Source organism: Hypanus sabinus, chromosome 8, assembly GCF_030144855.1.
Source record: "Hypanus sabinus isolate sHypSab1 chromosome 8, sHypSab1.hap1, whole genome shotgun sequence".
Taxonomy (NCBI): Eukaryota; Metazoa; Chordata; class Chondrichthyes; order Myliobatiformes; family Dasyatidae; genus Hypanus; species Hypanus sabinus.
The window spans coordinates 40,005,154-40,030,476 of record NC_082713.1 but is presented as its reverse complement, the minus strand read 5'-3'; the positions used below and the strand labels follow the sequence as shown (position 1 = coordinate 40,030,476).

Sequence of the window (25,323 nt, the reverse complement as noted above, 5' to 3'; positions counted from 1 at the left end):
ACGCTCCTCACATACCCTTCAGCAAGCTCTCTGATGATGATCGAGATTTTGGAAAGCAAAAGAATATCCCTGGAATAAAGTACAATTTAGAGTAGTGGTCACCAACCTTTTGAAGCCCAAGATCCCCTACCTCGGCCTTAGAGAAAGGCAAGATCGACCCCAGATCGATTAGTCACACACATGTGCACCGGGGCAGAAAAGACCGGAAGTAAAACCCGCAACCCAGAAGTAGAAATAGTGCATCAACACCCAGAGTACCCACCCTTTTTTGCACTACGGACCAATTTAATATTGATAATATTCTCGCGGACCGGCCAACGGTGGGGGGGGGGTGGTGTTAAACATGACCGGAATACAGTGATACTCGAAGCAAGTTCCTTATGTCCAGTCTATTCCGCAATTTAGTTTTCGCAGCTCTCGGCACTTAGCTTCTGTCCCGCGCTGCTCACGTTTTTTCTGCTGAAAAACTCAGTGCGTTTGTCTTTAAGTGCAGGGTGCTTGGACTCAGGGTACCGAAGCAGTTTTGAGGGCTTCATTGCCTCATTAGACAGCCTCTGGGGCCGAACTCCAGCCTCTGCCCACCCGCCGCGAGACGCCTTGGCCAGGTGCGGCTGGTCATGGGTGGGGTGAGAGGACAGGGTCAGGGCTGAAAGGTCCCCGTACTGGGGCCGCGGCGGTCGCAGTCCGGAGAGAGAGTGACCGAGCGAGGAGTGCAACAGGCCGGCGCCCGCCCCACTCGTAGGATCTATCGGTTGACAAAGGTTTGATTCAGTAGATCACAGTGCGGTGGCTGCTCTGATACTTATGAAACCTTGAGCCTGAATTACGCTTGTAGGTCGTCTGCGAATATTTTAGCACCGGATTCCCCATGATCGTTCGGTGTGCTAAACAGGTTCAGAGGTGGCACCCATCTGTCCGCGCTCCAGGCCAGTAGCATCAGCACTTCCCTTTCTTTTTAAATCTTTTTATTAATTTTAAACAAACATGAATAAAACATGAATACAAAGTGTTTGAGAGTACATAATTAATAGTTTAAATATACATTTATATAATAAAATAGATAACCTCCCAAAGTCATAACATTGATGAACGAAGAAATAAAGAGAAAAAAGAAAAAAAAAAGACCCCAGAGAAAAAAAAACACTAACCAACATGGGCCATTGAATAATGTTAAATACATATACAGTAGTGCCAATAACTCCGAACCTCCATCCAAACAATTAAGGATAATATAAGTAAGGCATCGGCGCTTCCCGCCGGCCGCGCTCCGGGCCAGTGGCATCAGCGATTCTTACCGGCCACGCGAGGGTGTCACTGCATTTAGGCGACTGATGACCTTGCGTGGGTTCAAGTTCAACAGTGGGCTGACAGGGAATGAGGAAAGGTGCAACTGACTCATATCATTTCCTCATGGCCTGGTGGTTGGGGACCACTGAATTACACTGTGTAGTGCGGGGGAGCTGCATACATGCGCTCTGGGCAGAAAGAACGGAACGAAAACTCCGCAACCCGGAAACAATCTCTCAACAGTATTTGTGTATTTATTTTTCATTTTTTTTCGGGATCTACTGGGAAAGTCTCAAAGATCAACCGGTTGATTGTGATTGACGGGTTGGCGACCACTAATTTGGAGTATGGAAAGGGTTTATTATGATAGCAACTTTTATCAGTTTTTAACATCAAAGTCTTAACTTGTCCTCCACTTAGGGCAAAATAATATTACACTACACATAAAGGAAAAATATTAGAATTGTGTTTGTTTCATCAAAATGATATTACCATATATTATTCTAACATTGCTTCATCCTGCAGAGCGATGCTTCTATTTTTTGAGAGCATAGATGGTAAATTTCTTAGATAATCTGTAGTCAATCTTTTGGTGAAACTCTAGGAGAAATAAACTGACAAGTAGAAATAGGGTAGAGGGCAATATAAATTCTCCCCTCAACTGTGAGGGCTGTCTTCAGTGACTGTTGGATTCCACACAATTCAAATAAAACAAGTAGTGCAAAGAAAATTAGTGCCATGTGCCATGACAGGGAGTAAACCGAACACCATGTTTCTAACAAATGTACCAGACAAAAAGATGGATGCAGATATTTAGTTTGCTCTTTGTATATAATTGACGTGGTAAGATTGCACCTCACTTTTTCACAGTGTGGGCTTTGGTAGGCAGGGCCTATAAAAATGCAGGGTTAATGAAGAGGTGGAGACAGAAAACCTGCAGATGCTGGAAATCCAAGGCAGCACACGCAAAATGCTTGAAGAATTCAGCAGGTAAGTCAGCATCTATGGGAAGAAATAAACAGTTGACGTTTTAGGTTTGAAACCATTCATCAAGACTGGAAAAAAAGATGAGGAGTCACAGTACGAAGGTGGGGGGAGGGGGGAAGTACGGTGATAGGTGAAACCGGGAGATGGGGAGGGGGTGTGAAGTAAAGAGCTGGGAAGTTGATTGGTGAAAGAGATAAAGGTCCGGAGGAGGGAGAATCTGATGGAAGAAAAGGGAGGAGGAGGAGCACCACAGGAAGGTGATAGGCAGCTAAGGAGATAAGGTGAGAGAGGGAAACAGGAATGTGGAATGATGAATGGGGAGTGGGCAATTACCAGAAGTTTGAGAAATCGATGTTCATGCCACCAGGTTGGAGACTACCCAGACGGAATATAATGTGTTGCTACTCCAACCTGAGAGTGTCCTCATCATGGCAGCAAAGGAGGCCTTGGACTGACATATTGGAATGGGAATTGGAAATAGAATTGAAATGGTTGGCTACCAGGAGATCCCACTTTTTCTGATAGATGCTCAGCAAAGTGGTTTCCCAATCTATGTCAGGTCTAACCAATATATAGGAAGCAACACAGGGAGCACCAGATACAGTAGATGATCACAGCAGACTCACAGGTGAAGTGTCACCTCACCTGGTAGGACTGTTTGGGGCCCTGAATAGTAATGGGGGAGGAGGTGTAGGGCCAGGTGAAGCACTTGTTCCGCTTGCAAGGATAAGTGCCAGGAGGGAGATCAGTGGGGAGGGACCAGTAGATAAGGGAGTTGAGTAGGGAACAATCCCTGTGGAAAGTGGAAAGTAAGGGGGAGGAAAAAATGTGTGTGGTGGTGGGATCCTGTTGGAGATGATAGAAGTTATGGAGAATTATGTGCTGGACATGGAGGTTAGTGGGGTGGTAGGTGAGGACAGGAGGAACCCTATCCCTGATATTGTGGCAGGAGGATAGGGTGAGGGAAGACATGTGCAAAATGGAGGTGAAGGCAGTATTGATGGTGGAGGAAAGAAAGCCCCTTTCTTTGAAGAAGGAGGGCATCTCATTAGTTCTGGAGACAGAGAAACTGGAAGAAAGGAAAGGCATCCTCACAGAGATAGGATAGGAGGAGGTGTCATCTCTGAGATTTGGGAGTCTATGGGTCTATCGGTGGAATTTTTTTTCTCCTGAGGTGAAGAGAATGAGATCGAGAGAAGGGAGAGTAGAATCAGAAATGATCGATGTGAACTTGAGAGTGGAGTGATAAAATTGTTGAGTTCTGCACAGGTGCAAGAAGCAGCACCAAAAACTGTCACCAATGGAATGGTGGTGGTTCGGTCTAAGGACTATCAACAAAAACACAAGCGTGTGGGTGAGCATGGCAAAAAGATGGAAAAGGATTAGTAGGAATAAGTAGTACCATAAGTAATGGACGTTCTGTTAAACAGAGCCCGAATAAGTGAGAATTCTTGAAAGATCCACAAGGAAAAATCAGAGACAGAATTAGCTGCACTGGACAAGTGAATTGATTTGAGAGAGCCAGTGTGGATTTTTTAAACAACAAGTCACGAAAGAACATAGATACTGTAAATCTAAAATAAAGCAGGAAATGCTATAAGTATTCAGCAAGTGAGTTAGCATTTGTGGTGAGAGAAACAGTGTTAATCTTTTAAACCGATGGGCTGTCAAAATGATAAACTTCAGAGGGATAGCGGTGGAAAGAAGAAAGAAAGAAGTGATCAGTGGAAGTGAGAAAGACAGAGTGATATTGATTGATATGAACAGAAAGAGGGCCAGTGGAGACACAGGAGACTGCAGATGCTGGAATTTGGAGCAACAAGCAATTCGCTGGAGGAACTCACTGGGTTGAGCAGCATGTGTGGAAGGAAACAAACCATCAACATTTCTGGTTGAAACCCTTTACTTGAGCAATACTCAATATTCCCATCTCTGCTCATCTCAACTCAGCCTCTGATTTTTACAGCTTGGGGTGGGGTGGAATGTAATAGGGTGCGAAGGCACACAGGGAAGAACTTCCCACCCAGAAGACCAGGCAAAACTATCCCAGTCCATTCTGCCAATGTCCTAAATGTCTGCTTTTATGTAAATTGATCATTCCAAGCCCAGGGAGAGCCTGCATCTTTTTGGACTAGACTCTGGAGGGAGAAGCATACAGAAAGCTTCATGTCTGTTGATACAAAGACTACTGTTTTTGTTATTGTATATTAATTACTTGCATTCGGGTATTGTTAGGAAACGTAGAGGGGGTTTGAACCAAAAAGCACAGCAGCAGAGATGATTCAATGTTTAATTGATAACTTTAATAACAGACTGCAAAATAACAAGCAACGAGGGGCCACATGAAAGAATAGAAACTAAATCTAAACAGGCAACAATCTAAACTTTAGGCAAGGAGAGTTAAAACTAGGAGGAATTGGTTCAATGAGAAAACGAGGATGAGAACTGGGGTTGAATAGGATATGGGTAATAAATCTGTAATGAGTTGTGAGTCCCATTAGCTGGGTGGAGACAGTGGGACCAGGTTTGACAGGAATGGTGAAGTAAAATGTCCAAAGGTTAGCACAAAACTTGGAGGAGTAATGTGCTGTTTTGAAGATGGAAATATGCCAGTGAACTGGGTGGATAGTTAGCAGATGAAATTTAATACAGAGAAATGTGGATACACTTAATGAGAACAAAAAGAAGCAATATATACTTGAGGGCACAAGTCCAGAAGGGGGATAAGAAGAGTGAAATTTGAAATTAATTCAAAGCTGTGGATATCCAAGTTGACAACATAGTTTTTAAAAAAGCATATTGGGATTACAGATATAAATACAGAATTTAAGATAAGTACATCAAACATTGGCTTAGTGCCAATTTAAGACATACAAATAATTTGGGAGACAATGCAGAAGTTGTTTATCAGAAAAATTCCAAAGATGTGGAACTTTGTGTAAACAGAAGGAGTGAAGTTGGGATTGCTCTCATTGAAGAAAAGGAAACTGAGAGCGAGAGATAGATATCAAAATTCATGAGCAAAATCAAGGGTATTGTCAGAATTATTAAGAAAAAACTGTTCCTATCAGCAGAGACTTCAAAAGTGGCAGGAACGGTTGTGGGAAGAAAGTGTATGGGTAAAGAACCAGAAGTGCTTGAGTGTTTTTTTAAACATGGTGAGTGGTTCTGGTATGGAGTGTACTGCCAAATGATTGAATTGTAGTTTTCTAAAGAGAGCAGGATAAATATCTGAAAGGAAAGAACTTGCCAATTTTTCGGAGAAGGCAGCAGCTGAATTGCTTTTGCATAGTTCAATTTGAAGACAATTCTCTCCTTCCAAGCTATAATCATACATGATTTTAATATTTGTAAGTCTCCAGCTGCTTTAACTTACCAGAAAATAACATTATTATATTTTGCACCTCTTTAATTTGTTAAAAGTTTTTCATGGGTGTACAAGATACCCAGGACATCTTAGGGAGCAGTGTCTCAGAAAGGCAGCATCCATTACTAAGGGCCTCCAGCACCCTGGACGTGCCCTTTTCCATCAGATCAGAGGTACAGAAGCCTGAAGGCACACACTCAGTGATTCAGGAACAGCTTCTTCCCCTCTGCTTTCCAATTCCTAAATGGACTTTGAAGCTTTGGACACTACATTTTTTAAAAAAATATTTCTGTTTTTGCACTTAAAAAAAAATCTATTCCATATACGTAATTGATTTACTTTTTTTATTATTGTTTTATTTTTTTCTCTGCTAGATTATGTATTGCATTGAACTGATGCTGCTAAGTTAACAAATTTCATGTCACATGCCAGTGATAATAACCCTGATTCTGATATTGTTTGTGCTTTAATGTTCTGTTCCCAATTACTCCTGAGGAAATGGTGAACCAACTTCCCAAACCATTGCAGTATAGTGAGGAGCTCCAGCTGATGATGAACTCACCCATGTTAATGCCACTGAAAGGTGATCAGACTCATGTCAAAAAACTGAAGTGGCACTAATATTATTTGTCACCTCTGATAGCATAGCCAATTTTGTGAAAGTAGTGACTACTTCACTTTCCAGTGCTACGAAGGATGAACAACTCTGATGGGCAGAAGGGTACAGAGTTGCCCATGTTCCCCCCCACCCCCCCCGGGGGAAATCACAAACTGTTACTGTTACCATGCTGCTAATGAGAGAGAAAGAGAGACAAAGGGAAAACATACTGGGACTGGAACATCTGCTTCAGAAAAGGGAGAGATAAGACCGGGGGAGGGAGACTTGTTGACCCACCATATTATGAACTCCTGAAAGACTTATGGCTCCGGAGAGGGCTATTTACTTGGTACTATTCTGTTCATTAAAATTCTTCAGTGGACAGCCGGAGTGGGCTGGTTTGATGAACACAGCCATTCAAAACTGATTGACACCTGAGACCCCATGAGTAGGGATAAAAGTTTGGTTTGGGGAGACACCCCTCAGACGCACCAGGAGACACACTATTGAGCACTGCTTGAGTGTTGGAACCCACAAGAAGGTGTGGGGCATTGGGGACCGAACAAAGGATTGGTCAGTTTAACTCAGTGTTATAGCAGGGCTGGTGTGTGTCCACCCTTGCCTGGGTGATGAGTCCACCACAGAACGGTCTAGCTGAAGGACAGAGGGGTCATACGTGAATGGCCACAACACATCGACGGATCAAGAACGTAAAGGAAGGTTAGTTGTCACTGTTTGCTCTCTCTCTCCAACAAAGTGACCAACAACTACCTCAGCACGTATGAACTGAACTGAACTTTACATTCACATATGACAATTCATTATCCCCTAGACATCGATAGAGTTGTTTATTATTGATTATTATTATACCCACATTTTTAGGTTTAGTATTGCTAATGTGTATTATCTGTATATTTGCATTGTTGATATTGATTTGTATATTTTACTAATAAACCTGTTTGAAAATAGTACCACCAGACTCCAACGGATACTTCTATCTTTGCTGGTCAGACACCCGGTTACGGGGTACGTAACACCAGTGTTAAGAGTTTCACATCCAAAGTCTGTGCATTTAATTTGGAAAAGGAAGAATTTCTTCTCTGAGGGCCATGAATCATTGAAATTCTCTACCCAAGAGTCAAGTTGCTAGATATCATGAAATATAGAGAGTGGTGGGTCTATAGAACAAGCTGTCAGAGAAAGCTGCATGGGTAGGAACTGTTATAACACTTTATAGATGTTTAGACATGATAATGAAAGGTTTAGGGCAGGGGTTCCCAACCTCTTTTATGCTGTGGACCATACCATTAAGCAAGGGGTCTGTGGATCCCAGGTTGAGAACCCCTGCTTTGGAGGAATATGGAGCAAACATAAGACAAATGGTAAAACCTGGTCAGTGCAGTATAGGGCTGAAGGGGACTTCTTCTCAACACAATAGAAGTTTTAGGTTACAGAAAGCAAGGCTGACATGAACCAAAAATCAGATCAGACATAATCTGTGTGAATGGGAGAATATGCTGCAGGGGTTGACTTCCTCAATTCCTTTTCTTTTCCTTGACAGTTCACTCTTCAGAACATGGCCATCTGGTTATTGATGGTGTTAATTCTGATATTCAACACAATTCCTTTTGTGCCCTTAATACTTTTTTTTCCGTGTTGTTATATATGGCTAGGTAGCCTTCTCATTGTCACCTATCATTAAGTCATGGTAGGTAACAACGAGAAGGCTTCCTTGCTTTATATAGCCAGCTGCTAAAATACTTGAGGATCTAGAGAAAATACTGGATGGATTATGATTCTATCTGCTGGGTCTTTAATGAAACAAGAGATTAGATGGTACTGCCTGTAATATTTGATTTTTTTTAAGTACAATTGTCATTTTGCATTTCGACAACCTTATGCCAATGCTTTCCTGATTTAGACAGTTGTTCCTAAAAGTTTGTAAGCTTGGCAAGATCATCGGGTTGGTTGTGATTTCATTCCATCAGGATTCATAAAAATCACATTTTATTGTTTGGATTTTATTTTTAAAAGCAGTAGTTTTGTGGTTAACAATGCTGACAGAGCATTCATCCCACCTCTCATTATAGATTATTTTACTAAATTTAAAATTCCACAATTGCCATGGGAAGAAGTTTATTTATTGTTCTGGACTCAACTGTGTAATTGTGCACTATCAATGAACCCTATACTCTAAAGACTTTTGTTATTGTATATAATAACGGCACAGATATTATGTGGAATAAAGAGAGAAATACCAAATACAATCTATAAATTTGCTGCTGATAACTATTGATAGAATCTCAGATGGTGACAAGGGGGCATACAGGAGTGTGATATGCCAACTAGTGGGGTGGTGCCACAGCAGCAACCTGGCACTCAGTGTCAGTAAGACAAAAGAGCTGATTGTGGACTTCAGGAAGGGCCAGACAAAGGAACACATACCAATCCTCATAGAGGGATCAGAAGTGGAGAGTGAGTAGTTTCAAGTTGCTGGGTGTCAAGATCTCTGAGGATCCAACCTGGTCCAAACATATTAATGTAGTTATAATGAAGGCAAGACAGTGACTGTACTTCATTAGGAGTTAGAAGAGATTTGGCATGTTGACAAATACACTCAAAAACTTCTATAGATGTACTGTCGAGAACATTCTGACAGGCTGCATCACTGTTTGGTATGGGGATGGGGGGGCTACTGCACGTGACCGAAAGAAGCTGCACTGGATTGTAAATCTAGTCAGCTCCATTTTGGGTACTAGCCTACAAAGTACCAAGACATCTTCAGAGAGCGGTGCCTCAGAAAGGCAGCGTCCATTATTAAGGACCTCCACCACCCAGGGCATGCCCTTTTCTCACTGTTACCATCAGGTAGGAGGTACAGAAGAATGTAAGCACACACTCAGCGATTCAGGAACTGCTTGGTCCCCTCTGCCATCCAATTCCTTAGTGGACATTGAACCCTTGGACACTAGCTCACTTTTTAAAAAAATATCCAGTATTTCTGTATTTTGCACCATTTTAATCTATTCAATACACACACACACACACACACAGAGTAATTTAACAAATTTCACGTCACATGCCGGTGATAATAAACCTGATTCTGGGCTGAGAATAGAAAATGCAACTGCAGTCATGAGCACAAGTCCAATCTTGACATCAAAAATTGTATTTTGGTTTAAGTGGCAGTAATCTCATCCAAAGACCAGGTAATTTCCAGTTAATAATGCAAAAATGCAGAGAAGGAGATTTAGTGTTCTTACAGTTTGATTTTATGAGATCGACCAGTTTGACATCAAATTAAAATGTTACATTATCCAACATCAAAGTTTCATAAAATTGCACAATATCTAAATTAGCAATACAATTTGAACTCTGTAAATTTGCATGACTACAAAGGTAAAAAGTTTGTTCAAAATTTAACCCTTCCAACACCAGTCTCAAGGTCATAAATACCAGTATCTCATTAAGTTACCCAGCTTATATTGGAACTCCCATCAAAAGAATAAATGATTGTTTTTCAGAGCAGTCTACAAAAATTTTCAATGCTCAGCAAAATGTTCTCCAGTCTCCCAGAACACTGGCTTCCCTGATATACAGTAATTAATGCATTTCCATCTAACCCCATAATTGAAGGAAACTTTACATTGAGAGTAATCATAAAGTATTTTCCAACCAATTTGTTAGACAATTCATTTTTAAACTGATTAAGAATGAAGGCACATCTTCATTAAGAAACGATGAGGTTTTACAAAACTCAGAACCCATGAAATAGTAACAGAAGTATCTTAAATTCTTCTTCAGTTTTCATACTTCACACTCTAGGATGCCTTTGCAGTGGAAGCAAGATGGAATTTAATCATTAATAGAATCTGCAGGTGGTATGAAAACTAATGCATCACTAAAAGAATGGCCAAATGGTCGTAGCCTGTAAACCCCATACATCATAACATGCATATGGTTCGGAGAACTTCCATGAAAAGTAATGGCTAAATCAGAGCAACATCCTTCCACGACTTCATTTTGATTGTTAGACATTGCCTCCTCAATGAGAGTGTTTACATTTTTTGAGTTGAACAGTTCCTTTCCTTCATTATCTTCTGCATTTTCAGCAAATACTCCCGTGTATTTCAAACATACTGCAAGTTCCTTTTCTTCTGACATCTTCCACAGTAAAGTCCCCTTCTCAGGGCATTTCACAGAATCGCTCATAACTGCATACAGCCTTTCTAAAGCTTCTACGCTTAGGACCACACCCGAAGAAGTTTCTACATATTCCATATTACCCGATTTGACTGTATGGCCAATGTAGAACGGCTCTCTTGGATCTTTATTTAACAAAAAGAATTTAAGATTTTCAATAATTGCAAATGAAGTTGCCTGCACCAAAAAGAACCAGCTATAGTCATCCTTGTAGTTTTCATAAGCATGCTTGAAGGCTTTTCTCGTTCCGATCCACTGGTCTTCCGTTCCGAGGGGAACTGATGGAAAGGGCTTTATGGTTTCAGAACTGTAAAAAACAGCTCTGTCGCAATGCTTGCTCCACGTTTCCACCACAGAGGCCCAATAACCAATTTCTTTCGTTTTAACCATGATGAGACACAAAACCCGGATACTTTGGCTGAGCTCCATTCGCTTCGCCTCTGAAAGTTTCAACAGTTCGTCCTTGTTGGGGACTTTGAGGTGGTGATGTTCATGCTTTTGGGATTGCATTCGGCCGCCCATTTTAGGGTTGTCAAGGAGAGTGAAAAACAAATAGAACATTCCACCCAGAATTATACCCTTCAGGAAGGAACTGCTCTCTGAAATCATCTTTGGATCTGGCGACGAGGTCGGTCGAAAAGGAGTGTTCTTCCAGCAATCACCTCTGGTTTGGGGATGACAAAATAAAGTTGTGCATCAGATCAGCTCTTTGAAAAGCAGCGCTGAGGCAAAGTGGAGGGAACGACATTTCGGCCGAGCCCCCAGAAAAGGCGACACGTAGAGTCCGTCACCAGGGTAAGACACCTGAGCAGCAGCTCCCGGCCCGACCGTCTCCCACACCCACACCAGCTGCCGTCTGCGCCCACCCGCTCACCTGCAACCGTTAACAATTACCATCGGCACCGCTTCCGCCGAGAACTCGCCCCAAGTCGCCACACGCTGAGGCGGTTCCTGCCAAGTCACCCGGAAGTTAAAAACCTGCCAGTATCAAATACGGCCGCCGGTGGCCACCATGCTTCATACTGGCAGGAACGAAACGAGCGGAAGTCTGGAGAGGCAGCTGAACAGAGACCAAGTTCATCAGAGGTAGGATCATCGTTGTGGCGTGTAGGAAATTTGGTGATGTTTATCCAGGGCCATTTGCTTGACATAAGTTTTTAAAAGCATTATATCCGTGGCTCTTCCCTAATGGCAACAGCCATCTTCTCCATGATGAATCACAGAACTAAACCGGCGACGGTAGTAGTTCACATCACCAGGTCGCTTCCCTGCCTGCCGCCTTGCTGCTTCTATTATATCTGTTATTCCATGCTGCTGTAACCCTATCATCTTCCCTGCTCTTCACGCATGATAATTTCTATGCTGCTACCTTCTATTCGATTATAGACAACAGATGCAGGAGTAGGCCATTCGGCCATTCGAGCCAGCTCCACCATTCACTGTGATCATGGCTGATCATCCACAATCAGTACCCCGTTCCTGCCTTCTCTTCGTATCCCTTGACTCCGCTATCTTTAAGAGCTCTATCTAACTCTTTCTTGAAAGCATCCAGAGAATTGGTCTCCACTGCCTTCTGAGGCAGAGCATTCCAGACCCCCACAACTCTCTGGGAGAAAAAGTTTTTCCTGAACTCCGTTCTAAATGGCGTACCCCTTATTCTTAAACTGAGACCTCTGTTCATCCTATTCATCCTGTGGTTCGATTTTCCCTTCTCTTCATGTTTGGAAATACAGTGCAGCCACGATGGCTGTGCAAGTTTTGGTCACTCTGGACAAAATATTATAAACATGCATAATAATGATGGTTTCTTCTACATGAATATAATTTCAGCATTGATAATGGATCGCCATCTGCAAAATTAACAAGCAGATATCCAGCAGAATGTCAAGATAGTAGTCTAAATGAACCAGAAAACATATTACTTTACTACACAAAGGAATGTGTTCAAAAATGTTATTTGGAAATCCAATCCAAAACTATGGCATGTTTATCTTCTCCAATTTACTTAATTGACTTCTATGTTTATTATTAAATCTAATTCCTTCACCCTTTCAAACAATGCATGGATATATTAAACTGCAATGCTTGTAGCATATTAGATTTTGTAAAACATTGAATGTATGTCTGTCAGGTCAATGATAACTTTATGATCTTATAGCATGAAAATGTCTGTCTGGATTTGGGCTTATTGTTGATATGTAAACTTTCATTTACTTTGAAAGCCCAAAGGAATGTTGTGTATCCAGATGTGAGTCAATGAGATATGGGTAACCATTAAAATATCTAATTGATTTATGAGGACTGTGTTAATGGACACATGATGTGTTTGGAAACAAAAGCAGGCTGTGTAAGTGGCATGAAAACAAAAGGTCAGACTTTGGTGATTGCTATGCATTTGTGAAGCTTATGGATTTATTGGGCTATTTTTTTGGATGTTCTTTGGACTTCAACCAGGACGTGGATCACCATCGGTGCCTGAGACCCAGGGTGGTTTCACAAGTCTAAAACTGGAGTTCCCATTACAGTAGCAATCAAGTATTTACTAAGAATCATGAGCCCAGAAATCTTTGAGACTTGCTTATGTAGTACTTTGTGTGGTTTAGATGTGCTTTCTATTTTGTGGCTACCTATTGTGCTTTTATGCCTATTGCCGCATCTCCTGGACACTCAAAAAGTTGGGTCAGATTTACTCAGCCCATTACAATGCTTAAAACTGTTTTCTTGGTATCATCTCTAGTTCTGCCATTTACAACCTATGGCTGCATTATGGCCATTCAGGTTACTGGGCTGTTGTTTACACAACTCAGTACCAAAAATTTGAGGTATGGCATAAAATTTCCCGTGGAAATAAGTAAATAAATAAACTTTTTCAATTCATATTTCTTTTTCTATGTGGTCATGTCATGGCTTTGCATTATGGAAAACTGCAATATGGCCCAATATCTAGGAACACATTCTATCTGTTGTCCTACACCCCCCCCCCCCCCCCCCACCACAGGAATCATTGTATTTCATTTAAGGTCCAGGCATATAAACAAGCTTTCATAAATACTATTAAACTCAAATGTGAGTCTGTCTTGCAAAAAGCTGGCTTGCATGTAATTTCCCGAACAGAAATCACACTTTGGATCACCATGAGAAGCCACTTGAGGTTGCTTCAGAAATGGACAAGCAATCATTTCTATCAATACCCTGTTTAGAAAAAAAATAGCAGCCACTAATACATCAAGTCAATTGAAACCAGTCATTGAGCATTGCATATCCTGATTCAATGAGACAATAGATGTTTGATATTAATTGGCCCACATGAATACCACTCATTACAAAACTGTGGAGGTCTGGTTACAGTATTCAGTGATTTTGTGTATTTTCCAACTTTGAACAAAAATTGACAGGGGCATCTGTAAAAATGAAACCCATTCGTAACTTGGAGGTGGCCTGTATAAAGCTATCCCCAGCAGAATTAACTGTTTGCTATATAATATATTAATTATAGTATTTTGTAAAAATTTTCCTCTTAATTATTTCTGTTCCAAAGTAAACTATGTTAGATTTTCTGGTCTCTGCAGACACCAGGAGATCGAAAAACATTTATATATTGTTACGTACCCCGTAACTGGGTGTCTAACCAGCAGAGAAAGAAGAATCTGTTGGAGTCTGGTGGTACCAAACTAAAAGTGTTTATTAATAAAAATAAGCAAAACCATATCAATAGTGCAAATGTACATATAAAACAAGTTAGTAATAAACCTAAAAGTGTAGGAATAATAATAATCAATAATAAACAAGCTCTATCGATGTCTAGGGGTAAATAAATTGTCATAGAAAAGTATAAAGTTCAGTTCAGTTCATAAGTGCTGATGTAGTTATGGTTGTTGTAATTGTTGGAGAGAGGGAGAGAGAGAGAGAGCGTGCGAGCGAGATGTAACAGCTACAGTCAGGCAAATCTTCCTTTGCTTTCTTAATCCGTTGTATCTGTCGTATGACATCATAACGTCATTCAGTTATGACCTCTCTGTCCTTCTGTTGGACCATTCTTCTGTGGTGGACTCATCACTCTGGCATGAGTGGACACACACACACAAGTCCCTACTGGCCCTGCTTTAACACTGTGAGCTTTACTGACCGATCTCCTGGTTCGGTCTCTGAAGCCCCCACCTTTCTTGTGGGTTCCAACAATCAATCAGTGTCCACTGGCGTGTCTGGAGTGTCTCTCCAGACCTGACTTTTTATCCCTACTTATGGGGACTCAGCTATCCATCAATTCTGAATAACTGTGTCCATCAAATAATGCCACTCCTTCAGTCCCCCACTGAGGAATGTTTATGAGCAAACTATTGTCCTTGCAGCGAAACAGTAAATAATTCAAAAAGGAGTCATAATACGGTTAATCAGCAATTTCCCCCTCTCTATCTGTCGCCGATGTTCTTGCTTGTTTTTCCGTCTCTCTTTCTCATGGTCAGTGTAGCAACAGTAATAGTTTGTGGTTCTCAGGAGGGGAATGGTTAACTCTGTGCTCCATTGTCCATCAGGTCTATTCATCACTCATAATAATATGATTATTGTAAATCTTTTTCAAGACCTTGACATCTTTGTGAATAAGTGTAACCAGAACAGGAGTCGACTAGTCAGATTTAAATGATTAAAACTTTGAATACTCACCAGCACTTTTAATTCCATACTCAAGTTTGTATCTGGAAAAACAGTGATTTTTCAATTCTCTGCCTTCCATTTTCTTTGTGGGCCTATTATGCAGTATTTTATTGAAAGGCCTTTCCCTCAATTTTACTACCCTCGCCTATTCTCTTCATGGTTTCACTGTTTTTTTTAAAAAAAGCTTTTGTTTCACATCAAACAAACTTTTCTCAATAAACCTTTTCTCTTGTCAGAATTTTTCAGTTGTCTTCTATTTCACACCCTGATGGTCTTGTATGAAGAGCTGTATTTTATTTAAATGTTTAAATAATTGTTGCTGGTCATAGACTGAATAAAGGAAATTAACATTTATTAAAAAAGTTGCCTGAGAAAATATGGAAACTAAAATGAGGTTCCATAAATGGATTGAAGAGAAAAATGGAGAAGATTGTTTGGTCAATGATGGAATAAATTATGATCCAACATTTGAAGCAATATTGAATTGACTTTACTCCTCAAGTATGTGAAGGATGTAAGTAATAAAGATCTTTACGTTGCCTCTCTGTCTGAATGCGCAATGTGCAAATTATAGTAATTTGTAATAAATAGTATGTATAATAAGATTTATAACAGGACAGTCAATATACCTTAGAAATACAATTGTGTCAGTGTGACTTGATCAGTCTGATGTCCTGGTGGAAGAAGTTGTCCCAGAGCCTGTTGGTTCTGGCTTTAATGCTGCGGTACTGTTTCCTGAACGGTAGCAGATGGAACAGTTTGTGGTTGGGGTGACTTAGGTCTCCAGTAATCCTTCAGGCCCTTTTAACGCACCTGTTGCTGTAAATGTCCTGAATCATGGGAAGTTCACATCTACAGATGCGCTGGGCTGTCCGCACCACTCTCTGCTGAGTCCTGCAGTTCCCATACCAGGCAGTGATGCAGCCAGTCAGGATGCTCTCAATTGTGCCTCTGTAGAAAGTTCTAAGGATTTGGCGACTCATGCTGAACTTCTTCAACGGTCTGAGGTAAAAGAGGCGTTGTTGAGCTTTTTTTTCCTCCACACAGCCGGTATGTACAGACCGCATGAGATCCTCGGTGATGTTTATTCTGAGGAGCTGAAAGAGGTGCTGTTGTGTACTTATTAAGTTTAATTAATAATGACGGCATACAATGATGCAGCGGGTAGTTGGAGCATTTTTTGAATACTGTATTTGCATTTCAGTGGGAGTAAGGCAGCGAGGTGCACTGAATGAAATCTGGAAGAACTGGATTATGTTTCCTCAGTGTAAGCTACTTACTCTTATTGAAATTGGCTATACTGTGTGTTGAGTTTATAATTGAGTTATGAATTTTCCCCACATAATGTGCTGTTTATTCAATAACTCACTGGAATCAATTTAGTTGCTATTGAATGTATAATGCTCCAGTAAAATGGATTTAATTCACAAATTAAAGGGATATGACTGGGGTGCAAAATAAAATGAAATAATAAAGTATAAAGCAGTGTGGCTCATAAGAAGAGAGTTTGAATTTAGAAAAGAACCATGATTGTATTGAAAATTAATTAAAAATATTTTGCCATCAAAATTGAATATATACGTTAATGCATAATGTGGGTCATTGTGAGCAAAAGGTGCCTGTGACTGCTACGGAGGAGAAAGTGGTTGGGGCCCAGAAATGGTTTGGGCCTAAGCCAAAGTACAAAAAGAAGCCACACAGCTTGGATGACAGGGCTGAAAAGAGCTTGAAGCAGGATAAACAGATCAAACAGATTTGGATTAAACAAGAAGGACCATAGAACCATAGAACATCACAGCACAGAAACAGGTCTTTTGATCCTTCTTGGCTGTGCCGAACCATTTTTCTGCCTAGTCCCACTGACCTGCGCCTGGGCTATATCCCTCCAAATACCTGTCCAAGTTTTTCTTAAATGTCAAAAGTGAGTCCGCATTCACCACTCCATCTGGCAGCTCATTCCACACTCCCACCACTCTCTGTGTGAAGAAGCCCCCCCCCCCCATGTTCCCTTTAAACTTTTCCCCCTTAACCCATGACCTCTGTTTTTTTTCCCTCCCCTGGCCTCAGTGGAAAAAGCCTGCTTGCATTCACTCTATCTATACCCATCATAATTTTATATACCTCTATCAAATCTCCCCTCATTCTTCTATGCTCCAGAGAATAACGTCCTAACCTATTCAACCTTTCTGTGTAACTCAGTTTCTCAAGTCTCGGCAACATCCTTATAAACCTTCCCTGCACTCTTTCAACCTTATTAATATCCTTCCAGTAATTAGGTGACCAAAACTGCACGCAATACTCCAAATTCGGTCTCACCAATGCCTTATACAACCTCACCGTAACATTCCAACTCTTATCCTCAACACACACAAAATGCTGGTGGAACACAGCAGGCCAGGCAGCATCTATAAGGAGAAGCACTGTCGACGTTTTGGGCCGAGACCCTTCGTCAGGACTATCTGAAAGGAAGTAGGAGGGAGAGGGGAAAATGCGAAATGATAGGAAAAAACCAGAGGGTACTCAATACTTTGATTTATAAAGGCCAATGTATCAAAAGCTCTCTTTACAACCCTATCTACTTGTGATGCCACTTTTTGGGAATTATATATCTGTATTCCCAGATCCCTCTGTTCTACTGCATTCCTCAGTGCCCTACCATTTACCTTGTATGTTCTACCTTGGTTTGTCCTTCCAAAGTGCAATACCTCACACTTGTCTGCATTAAATTCCATCTGCCATTTTTCAGCCCATTTTTCCAGCTGGTCCAAATCCGTCTGCAAACCTTCCCTACTGTCCACTACACCTCCAATCTTTGTATCATCAGCAAATTTGCTGATCCAATTTGCCACATTATCATCCAGATCATTGATATAGTTGACAAATAACAATGGACCCACCACTGATCCCTGTGGCACACCACTAGTCACAGGCCTCCACTCAGAGAAGCAATCCTCCACTGCCACTCTGTGGTTTCTCTCATTAAGCCAATGTCTAATCCAATTTACTACCTCACCATGTATATCTAGTGACTGAATCTTCCTAACTAAACTCCCATACAGGACCTTGTCAAAGGCCTTACTGAAGTCCATGTAGACAACATCCACTGCCTTCCCTTCATCCACTTTTCTTGCAACCTCCTCGAAAAACTCCCAATAGATTTGTTAAACACGACCTCCCACGCACAAAGCCGTGTTGACTCTCCCTATTAAGTCCCTCTCTATCTAAATACTTGTAGATCCTATCTCTTAGTACTCCTTCCAATAATTTGCCTCTTACCGATGTCAAACTTACTGGCCTATAGTTTCCCGGCTTACTTTTTGAGGCTTTTTAAAGCAACAGAACTACATGAGCTATCCTCCAATCCTCCGGCACCTGACCCATGGATATCAACATTTTAAATTTATCTGCCAGGGCCCCTGCAATTTCAACACTAGTCTCCTTCAAGGTCCAAGGGAATACCCTGTCAGGACCTGGGGATTTGTCTACTCTGATTTGCCTCAAGACAGCAAGCACCTCCTCCTCTTTAATCTGTATAAGTTCCATGACCTCCCTACTTGTTTGCCTTGTTTCCATAGACTCCATTCCAGTTTCCTTAGTAAATACAGATGCAAAAAACACATTTAATATCTCTCCCATTTCTTCTGGTTCATTACATAGCCAACCACTCTGATCTTCAAGAGGACCAATTTTATCCCTTACTATCCTTTTGCTCTTAATATACCTGTAGAAGCTCTTAGGATTATCCTTCACCTTGACTGCCAAAGCAACCTCACGTCTTCTTTTAGCCTTCCTGATTTCTTTCTTAAGTATTTTCTTACTCTTTTTATACTCCTCAAGCATCTTATTTCCTCCCTGTTGCCTGTACATGTTATACATCTCTCTCTTCTTCTTTATCAGAGTTCCAATATTCCTTATTCTTATTCATTTTGCCTGACAGGAACATACAAACTCTGCACTCTCAAAATTTCTCCTTTGAAGGCCTCCCACTTACCAATCACATTCTTGCCAAAGAACAACCCGTCCCAATCCATGCTTTTTAGATACTTTCTCATTTCTTCAAATTTGGCCTTTTTTCCAGTTTAGAACTTCAACCCGAGGACCAGATCTATCTTTATCCATGATCAAGTTTAAACTAATGACGTTATGATCACTGGAATCAAAGTGTTCCCCTACACACACTTCCGTCACCTGCCCTAACTCATTTCCTAATAGGAGATCTAATATTCATCCTCCCTAGTTGGTACATCTATATATTGATTTTGAAAACTTTCCTGAACACATTTCACAAACTCTAACCCATCTAGGCCTTTAACAGTATGGGAGTCCCAATCAATGTGTGGAAAATTAAAATCCCCTGCAAACACAACTTTCTGTCTCCTGCAGTTGTCTGTTATCTCTCTGCAGATTTGCTCCTCCAATTCTCGCTGACTATTGGGTGGTCTATAATACAACCCTATTAATGTGGTCATACCTTTCCTGTTTCTCAGCTCCACCTATATGGCCTCAATCGACAAGCCCTCTAATCTGTCCTGCTGAAGCACTGCTGTAATATTTTCCCTGACTAGCAAAGCCACTCCCCCACCCTTCATCCCTCTGCCTCTATCACGTCTGAAACATCAGAACCCTGGATCATTGAGCTGCCAGTCCGGCCCCTCCTGTAGCCAAGTTTCAGTAATGGCTATGATGTCATAACTCCATGTGTCCATCCAGGCCCTCAGCTCATTGGCCTTCCCCACAATACTCCTCACATTGAAATATACACACCTCAGAAGATTATTACCACCACACACAACCTTACTATTTGTGACTTTGTATGAACTACTAACATCATTTATTCTTACCCCCGTTCCACTATCTACTCTGGCACTGTGGCTCCCATCCCCCTACAAATCTAGTTTAAACCCTCCCCAATAACACTAGCAAACCTCCCTGCAAGTATATTGGTCCCCCTGTAGGTCAGGTGTAACCCATCTCTCTTGTACAGGTCCCACCTGCCCCAGAAGAGGTCCGAATGATCTAGAAATCTGAAACCCTGCCCCCTACACCAGTTTCTCAGCCACGTGTTCATCTGCCAGAGAATCCTACTCTTACCCTCACTGGCACGTGGCACAGGCAGCAATTCGGAGATTACCACCCTCGAGGTCCTGTTTTTCAACTTCCTACCAAGCTCTCTGTACTCACTCCTCAGGACCTCCTGACTCTTTCTACCTATGTCATTGGTACCGATGTGTACCACGACATCTGGCTGATCACTCTCTCACCTCAGAATGCTGTGCACTGATCAGAGCCTGGCACCCGGGAGGCAACAAACCATCCGGGAGGTTCTGACACGACCACAGAATCTCCTGTCTGTACCCCTGACTATGGAGTCCCCTGTCACTACCGCTCTCCTCTTCTTCCTCCCTCCCTTCTGCATTGCAGAACCAGACTCAGTGCCAGAGATACGGCTGCCACAGCTTGTCTCAGGTAAGCCATCCCCCCTCCCCCCCCAACAGTATCCAAATCGGAATACCTGTTTTGGAGGGGAATGGCCACAGGGGAACCCTGCAGTACCTGCCCTTTTCCCTTCCCTCACCTGACGGTAACTTAATTACCTGTGCCCTGTTCCTTAGGTGTAACTACCTCCTGGAAGCTACTATCTATAAACTGCTCAGTCTCTCGAATGATCCAGAGGTCTTCTGGCTCCTGCTCCAGCTCCCTAACTCGGTCTGTTAGGAGCTGCAGCTGGATGCGCTTCTTGTAGGTATTGTTGTCAGGGACACCAGAGGTCTCCCTGACTTCCCACATCCTGCAAGATGAGCATTCCAACATCCTGCCTGGAATATTCTCTAATCTGAACAAAAAAAAAGAAGAAAAACAGAAACTTACCGGAACTTACCCTCTCCTCTGCCTGTTTCTTGCCGAAGCCTGACTGAGCCAAAGCCGTCCCACTCCGACTCAGTCCACTCCAACGATGGCCACTATGACAATGGCCGCTGTATATGGCGGTCTTTCTTTTAAACCTCGGCACGCCACATCACGCGCCTGTGCAATCTAGCCTCTTTTCCCAGATCAGTTAAAGAAAAGAAAAAAACGACCTTCCCTCCGCAATGCTTCAGTCTTCCACTCTCAACCTCTTGCTTTCATTGACCACTATTTTAATTTGGGTTGGAGAAAAGTCGGATAAAATAATTTAAGGTGGGAAACCAAATTTGCATATCTGATCGACTGTACTGGAGTGCCCTTATTGAAAGGCACGTTGGAATTGAAAAGCTGAAGTTAGGGCTGTTGACGAAAAGCAAATGACAAAAAGAGTAACTGAATTGATGGTGCAGGAGCCGTTTATCTATTTCCTGTCTGTTGGAGTCGTGTTTGCATCTTCTGTTTGTATTGTATTTTGTGCCACGTTTATTATGGTAATCTGTCACATGGGTTGAGGTGTGGTGAAAGCAAATCAGTATAGTTACGTATTCACACTCAATCAGTTAGTCTAGTTGAGGGGTAAGGAGTCTGGGGAATTATATTTTTTGTTGACCACTAATTGGGACATTATTGGAAAGCTTGAATATGTTAATCGGTTACGCTAATTTTGTTATTTTGCTAACTAGATTGTTAATTAGAACGCTTAGTTATGCTATTCGAACTCAATATCGCTATTAAGTGTCAAGTGAAAGCATTATATCCACTAATTTTGTTTTGTTACTTTTTATCGCTGCGAGATCATTTGTCTTTGCTGGTTTTGTAATAAAGGATTGAAGTTACCTTTTTTGATTTGGAGATTTGTTGTTTGGAAGCACGTCATACTGTGCTGAGTACGCTGCCACAGTCTCTTGGCGGTTTTGGTTGGTTTTCAAGTAACCACTGCAGGTGGCATGAAGTTTAAAAAGAGGAAAAAAGGAAACTGTTTCTCAGAGAGATGAGTTCTTGTAAAGACTCCAATTGAATCTGAGTAGACTCTGTTTTGTTTCGGCAATTAAAATGATTTTGGCCAATTCCAAATGCCAGTATCCCCCCCACAAGTGCATCCACGGAGCCAAGAATCACTAAAACAAAATTGATGGTCCAACCAAATGATAAACCGCCATGAGACCATACAACATGACTCCTTCCCATCATTGTGGGGCACTTCAAACAGAACAGCTTGAAGAAACCTCTTATAGATTACTGCTAACATGTCCCCTGCGGAGCCAGAGGAGCCATCACACTCAAATGCTGTTACTCTACCATCAAAGATGCTGACTATGTCACCTTGTGCCCACACTTAGGTAAGTCCGATCACTTGGCTATACTTAAACTGCTGGCACATAGGGAGAGATTGAAGACCGTAGCGCCGGTGAGTGGTCTGGACTATATTCAGAGATCTGAGTGAATGTGCCACTGTGTGACCTGCTTGCACGAATGTTTACCTTCAAGAGCATACTGAGTTTTCCCAAATCAGAAGCTCTGGATGAACCGGGAGATTTTTCCGTCTTGTGAGGGATGGATCTGTGTATTCAAGACCAGCTATCCAGAATAGATCAAGGTCCAGTGTGACCTATGGAAGACCACTGTGAAAGTGAAAAGACAATTCCGTGTGACAGTCTGATGCACAACAGCTGTGTGAGAAATCTAACCGCATAAATGGCAACGATGCGCCACTCCTGATGAGCTCAACGCTTAGAAAGGGAGAGTACACCTGTGTGAGTGCCTGGCAGCCCCAGGAGTTTTGTCTCAACGGCTGATGTCAGAGCATCTTGTAAGAGGGTGAGCCCTTGCAAGGCATCAGACCCTGATAATGTGCCTGGCTGGCCCACTGGCTGGAGTCTTCAATGTCGTCAGAGGTTTGTTCCAAATATCTGGACCTAACTTCCACTATCTTACTTTCCCTTTTCTATTTTCTAATTATGATTTAGAATTTAATTTTTTATTATTATTACTTGGATTTGTACTTAAGGGAGCACGAAGTGCAGAATCAAATATTGCTGTGATGATTGTACGCTCAAGTATCAATTGTTTGGTGACAATAAAGTAAAGTACCTGGCTCAAAAGGGCATCCATCATACCAGTGCCTAAGAATAGCAGGGTGAGCTGCTTCAGTGACTGTTGACCAGTAGCACACATGTCTACTGTATTGAACTTCAATTAGAGGTTGGTTATGGCTTGAATTAACTCCTGCTTGAGCAAGGATTTGAACGTGTTACAATTTTCTTAATGCTACAGAAGATCTACATTGGACGCAATCTCACTGGCTCTGGAGACCTAGAAAATGGCAATACGTATGTCTGTTTGTTGTTTAATCAATGATAGCTGGGTGATCAATGTTGTCATCCTCTCAGCATTAGCACTAGGCTTCAAAACCTGGGCCTCTTCACCTCCTTCTGCAACGGTATCCTCAACATTATCATTGGGAAGTCAGTGCAGATCAGTGATCGCATCTTCTTGCTGACACTCGGGCACTCCTGAAGGATGCATGCAAAGCCCATGGTTCCACTCTTTGCTTAGCGATACAGGCTGATGAACGTGTCACTAAGCACAGCTCAAACACCGTTTATATACTGACAGATTACAGTATGGTTGTTGGTAAAATCTCAGAAGCACACAGGAGTGAGGTTGAGTGGTGTCGTGTGGGCACTTCGTGCCAACAAGATCAAGGAATTGATTACAGATTTCAGGAAGGGGAAAGTTGGGAAAACATGCACTAGTCTTTATTAAGGGGTCATCGCTGGAAAGGATGAGTAGATTTAAGTTGCTGGGTGTCAACATCTCAGAGAATCTGTTGAGGGCCCAACACTGATTAAATCGTGAATAAACTATGGCAATAGCTCTATTTCATTAGCAATAGGAGGAGATGTAGTATGACAATTTATAGAGCACTTTTCATACAAACAATGTAGTTGAAAGTGCTTTACAATGGGATAAAGTGCAAACATGAAAATTTAAAGATGATGTTGGTTCAAATCAAGGTTAAGTAATTAGGTTTTGTGCTGTTGTTTAAAACTGACAACTGAGTCTTTGTCCCTTATAGTTTTAGGCATTGAGTTCCGCATTTTAGGAGCGTGGTTCGAAGTAGCTGACCTGTCAATTATCTTTTGAGGGATTGTTTAAATTTAAGAGACCGGCAGTAGAAGACCTGAGAGCTCGAGCAGGATTATAAAACAAAAGCAATTCTCTGGTCCCTGATCATCAAGAGCTTTCAAAATAAGTAAGAGAACTTTAAAATCAATTCTAAAAGATCCAGGAAGCCAATGTGGAGTAGGAAGGATGGGGGTCATATGTTCCCTCGTCCTGGTTTTAGTTAAAAGTTTGGTAGTGGCATTCTGAATGAGTTGAAGTGTGTCAATAGATTGCTTTGGAAGGCCAGTAAAAAGTTCATTGCTGTAATCCAGTGTATTCAATATAAAGATGTGAATTAGTTTCTCAGCATCATTACATGACAGAAATAGACTTACCTTTGCAATATTTCTTAAGTGTAGAAATGCTGCTCTGGTCACTTTCTTAATGTGGGATTTAAAATTCAAATCTGAATCAAGGAAAACACCCAGGCTTGTTACTGCTGATTTTACAAAGGGAGCCAAATTCCCAAGTTTATCAAGAAGTTTATATCTTTTGGCTTTGGGATCATCTAAAAGTATTTCACTTTTATCTTCATTTTGTTTTAGGAAATTATTCCTCATCTATTTGTTTATTACAGCCATGCCAGAATTAGACAAGATAGAGTGTTATCATCATCAGGCTCAACCGAGATTTACAATTACGTGCCACCTGCTTAACTGGAGAAATCAAGTTTATGCTCTCCAACGAAGTCCCCTAAGGGGAGCATGTGTAACGAAAAGGGAAATTTGGTATGTTATCAAAGACTTGCAAGGGTCTATGGTTGTATAGTGAAGAGCATTCTGATTGGTAGTGTATGTTTCTATATCATCGCCTGGTGTGGAGCCCACAATGCACAGAATCTTGAGGCTGCAGTCGGCTCAGCTAGCTCCATGATGGGCACAACCTTCCTTACCATTCAGACGTCTTCATGAGGGTAGTGTCCATTACTGTGGGCCCTCACCATCTGGGACGTGCTCTCTTCTTGTTAGTACCATCAGGAAGGAGGTACAGAAGCCCAAGGACCCACTCTCAGCGATTCAGCAACAGCTTCTTCCTCACCACTGTCAGATTTCTGACGAGTTTATGAACACTACCTTATTACTGTATTTCTTTTTCAACGTTCAAGGTAAATTTATTATCAAAGTACCACCCTAAGATTCATTTCCTTGCAGTCATT

At 41.6% G+C, this 25,323-nt stretch overlaps 2 protein-coding genes across 8 annotated transcripts in view; one reads left to right on the top strand and one right to left on the bottom strand.

The window, feature by feature from the left end:
* Positions 1-9,226: 9,226 nt before the first annotated feature.
* On the bottom strand, positions 9,227-11,431 carry c1galt1c1 (C1GALT1-specific chaperone 1). Its single transcript, XM_059977000.1, has 2 exons — positions 11,317-11,431; positions 9,227-11,106 (listed from the first exon to the last, which is right to left on the bottom strand). The coding sequence occupies exons 1-2, from the start codon at positions 11,337-11,339 to the stop codon at positions 10,095-10,097; spliced, it is 1,035 nt and encodes a 344-aa protein (XP_059832983.1). The 5' UTR covers positions 11,340-11,431; the 3' UTR covers positions 9,227-10,094.
* Positions 11,325-25,323, top strand: part of LOC132398062 (non-POU domain-containing octamer-binding protein-like) — a 98,733-nt gene continuing 84,734 nt past the window's right edge. For 3 of the 7 annotated variants that reach the window (XM_059976998.1, XM_059976993.1, XM_059976992.1), the window contains exon 1: positions 11,376-11,528. In XM_059976998.1, the coding sequence (XP_059832981.1) occupies positions 11,455-11,528 (74 nt within the window). In that variant the 5' untranslated portion in view covers positions 11,376-11,454. Of the gene's footprint in view, positions 11,529-25,323 lie in introns of all 7 variants that reach the window. The other 4 variants (XM_059976999.1, XM_059976996.1, XR_009513533.1 and 1 more) reach the window with 3 other exon arrangements.

What these genes read in the sequence shown, in the direction of transcription:
- c1galt1c1 (XM_059977000.1), bottom strand. Translation starts at nt 11,339, where the DNA reads ATGGTAATTGTTAACGGTTGCAG. An exon ending in GTAATTGTTAACGGTTGCAG is followed by an intron (nt 11,107 to 11,316) that starts GTGAGCGGGTGG and finishes TCCCCAAACCAG; the next exon opens with AGGTGATTGCTGGAAGAACA.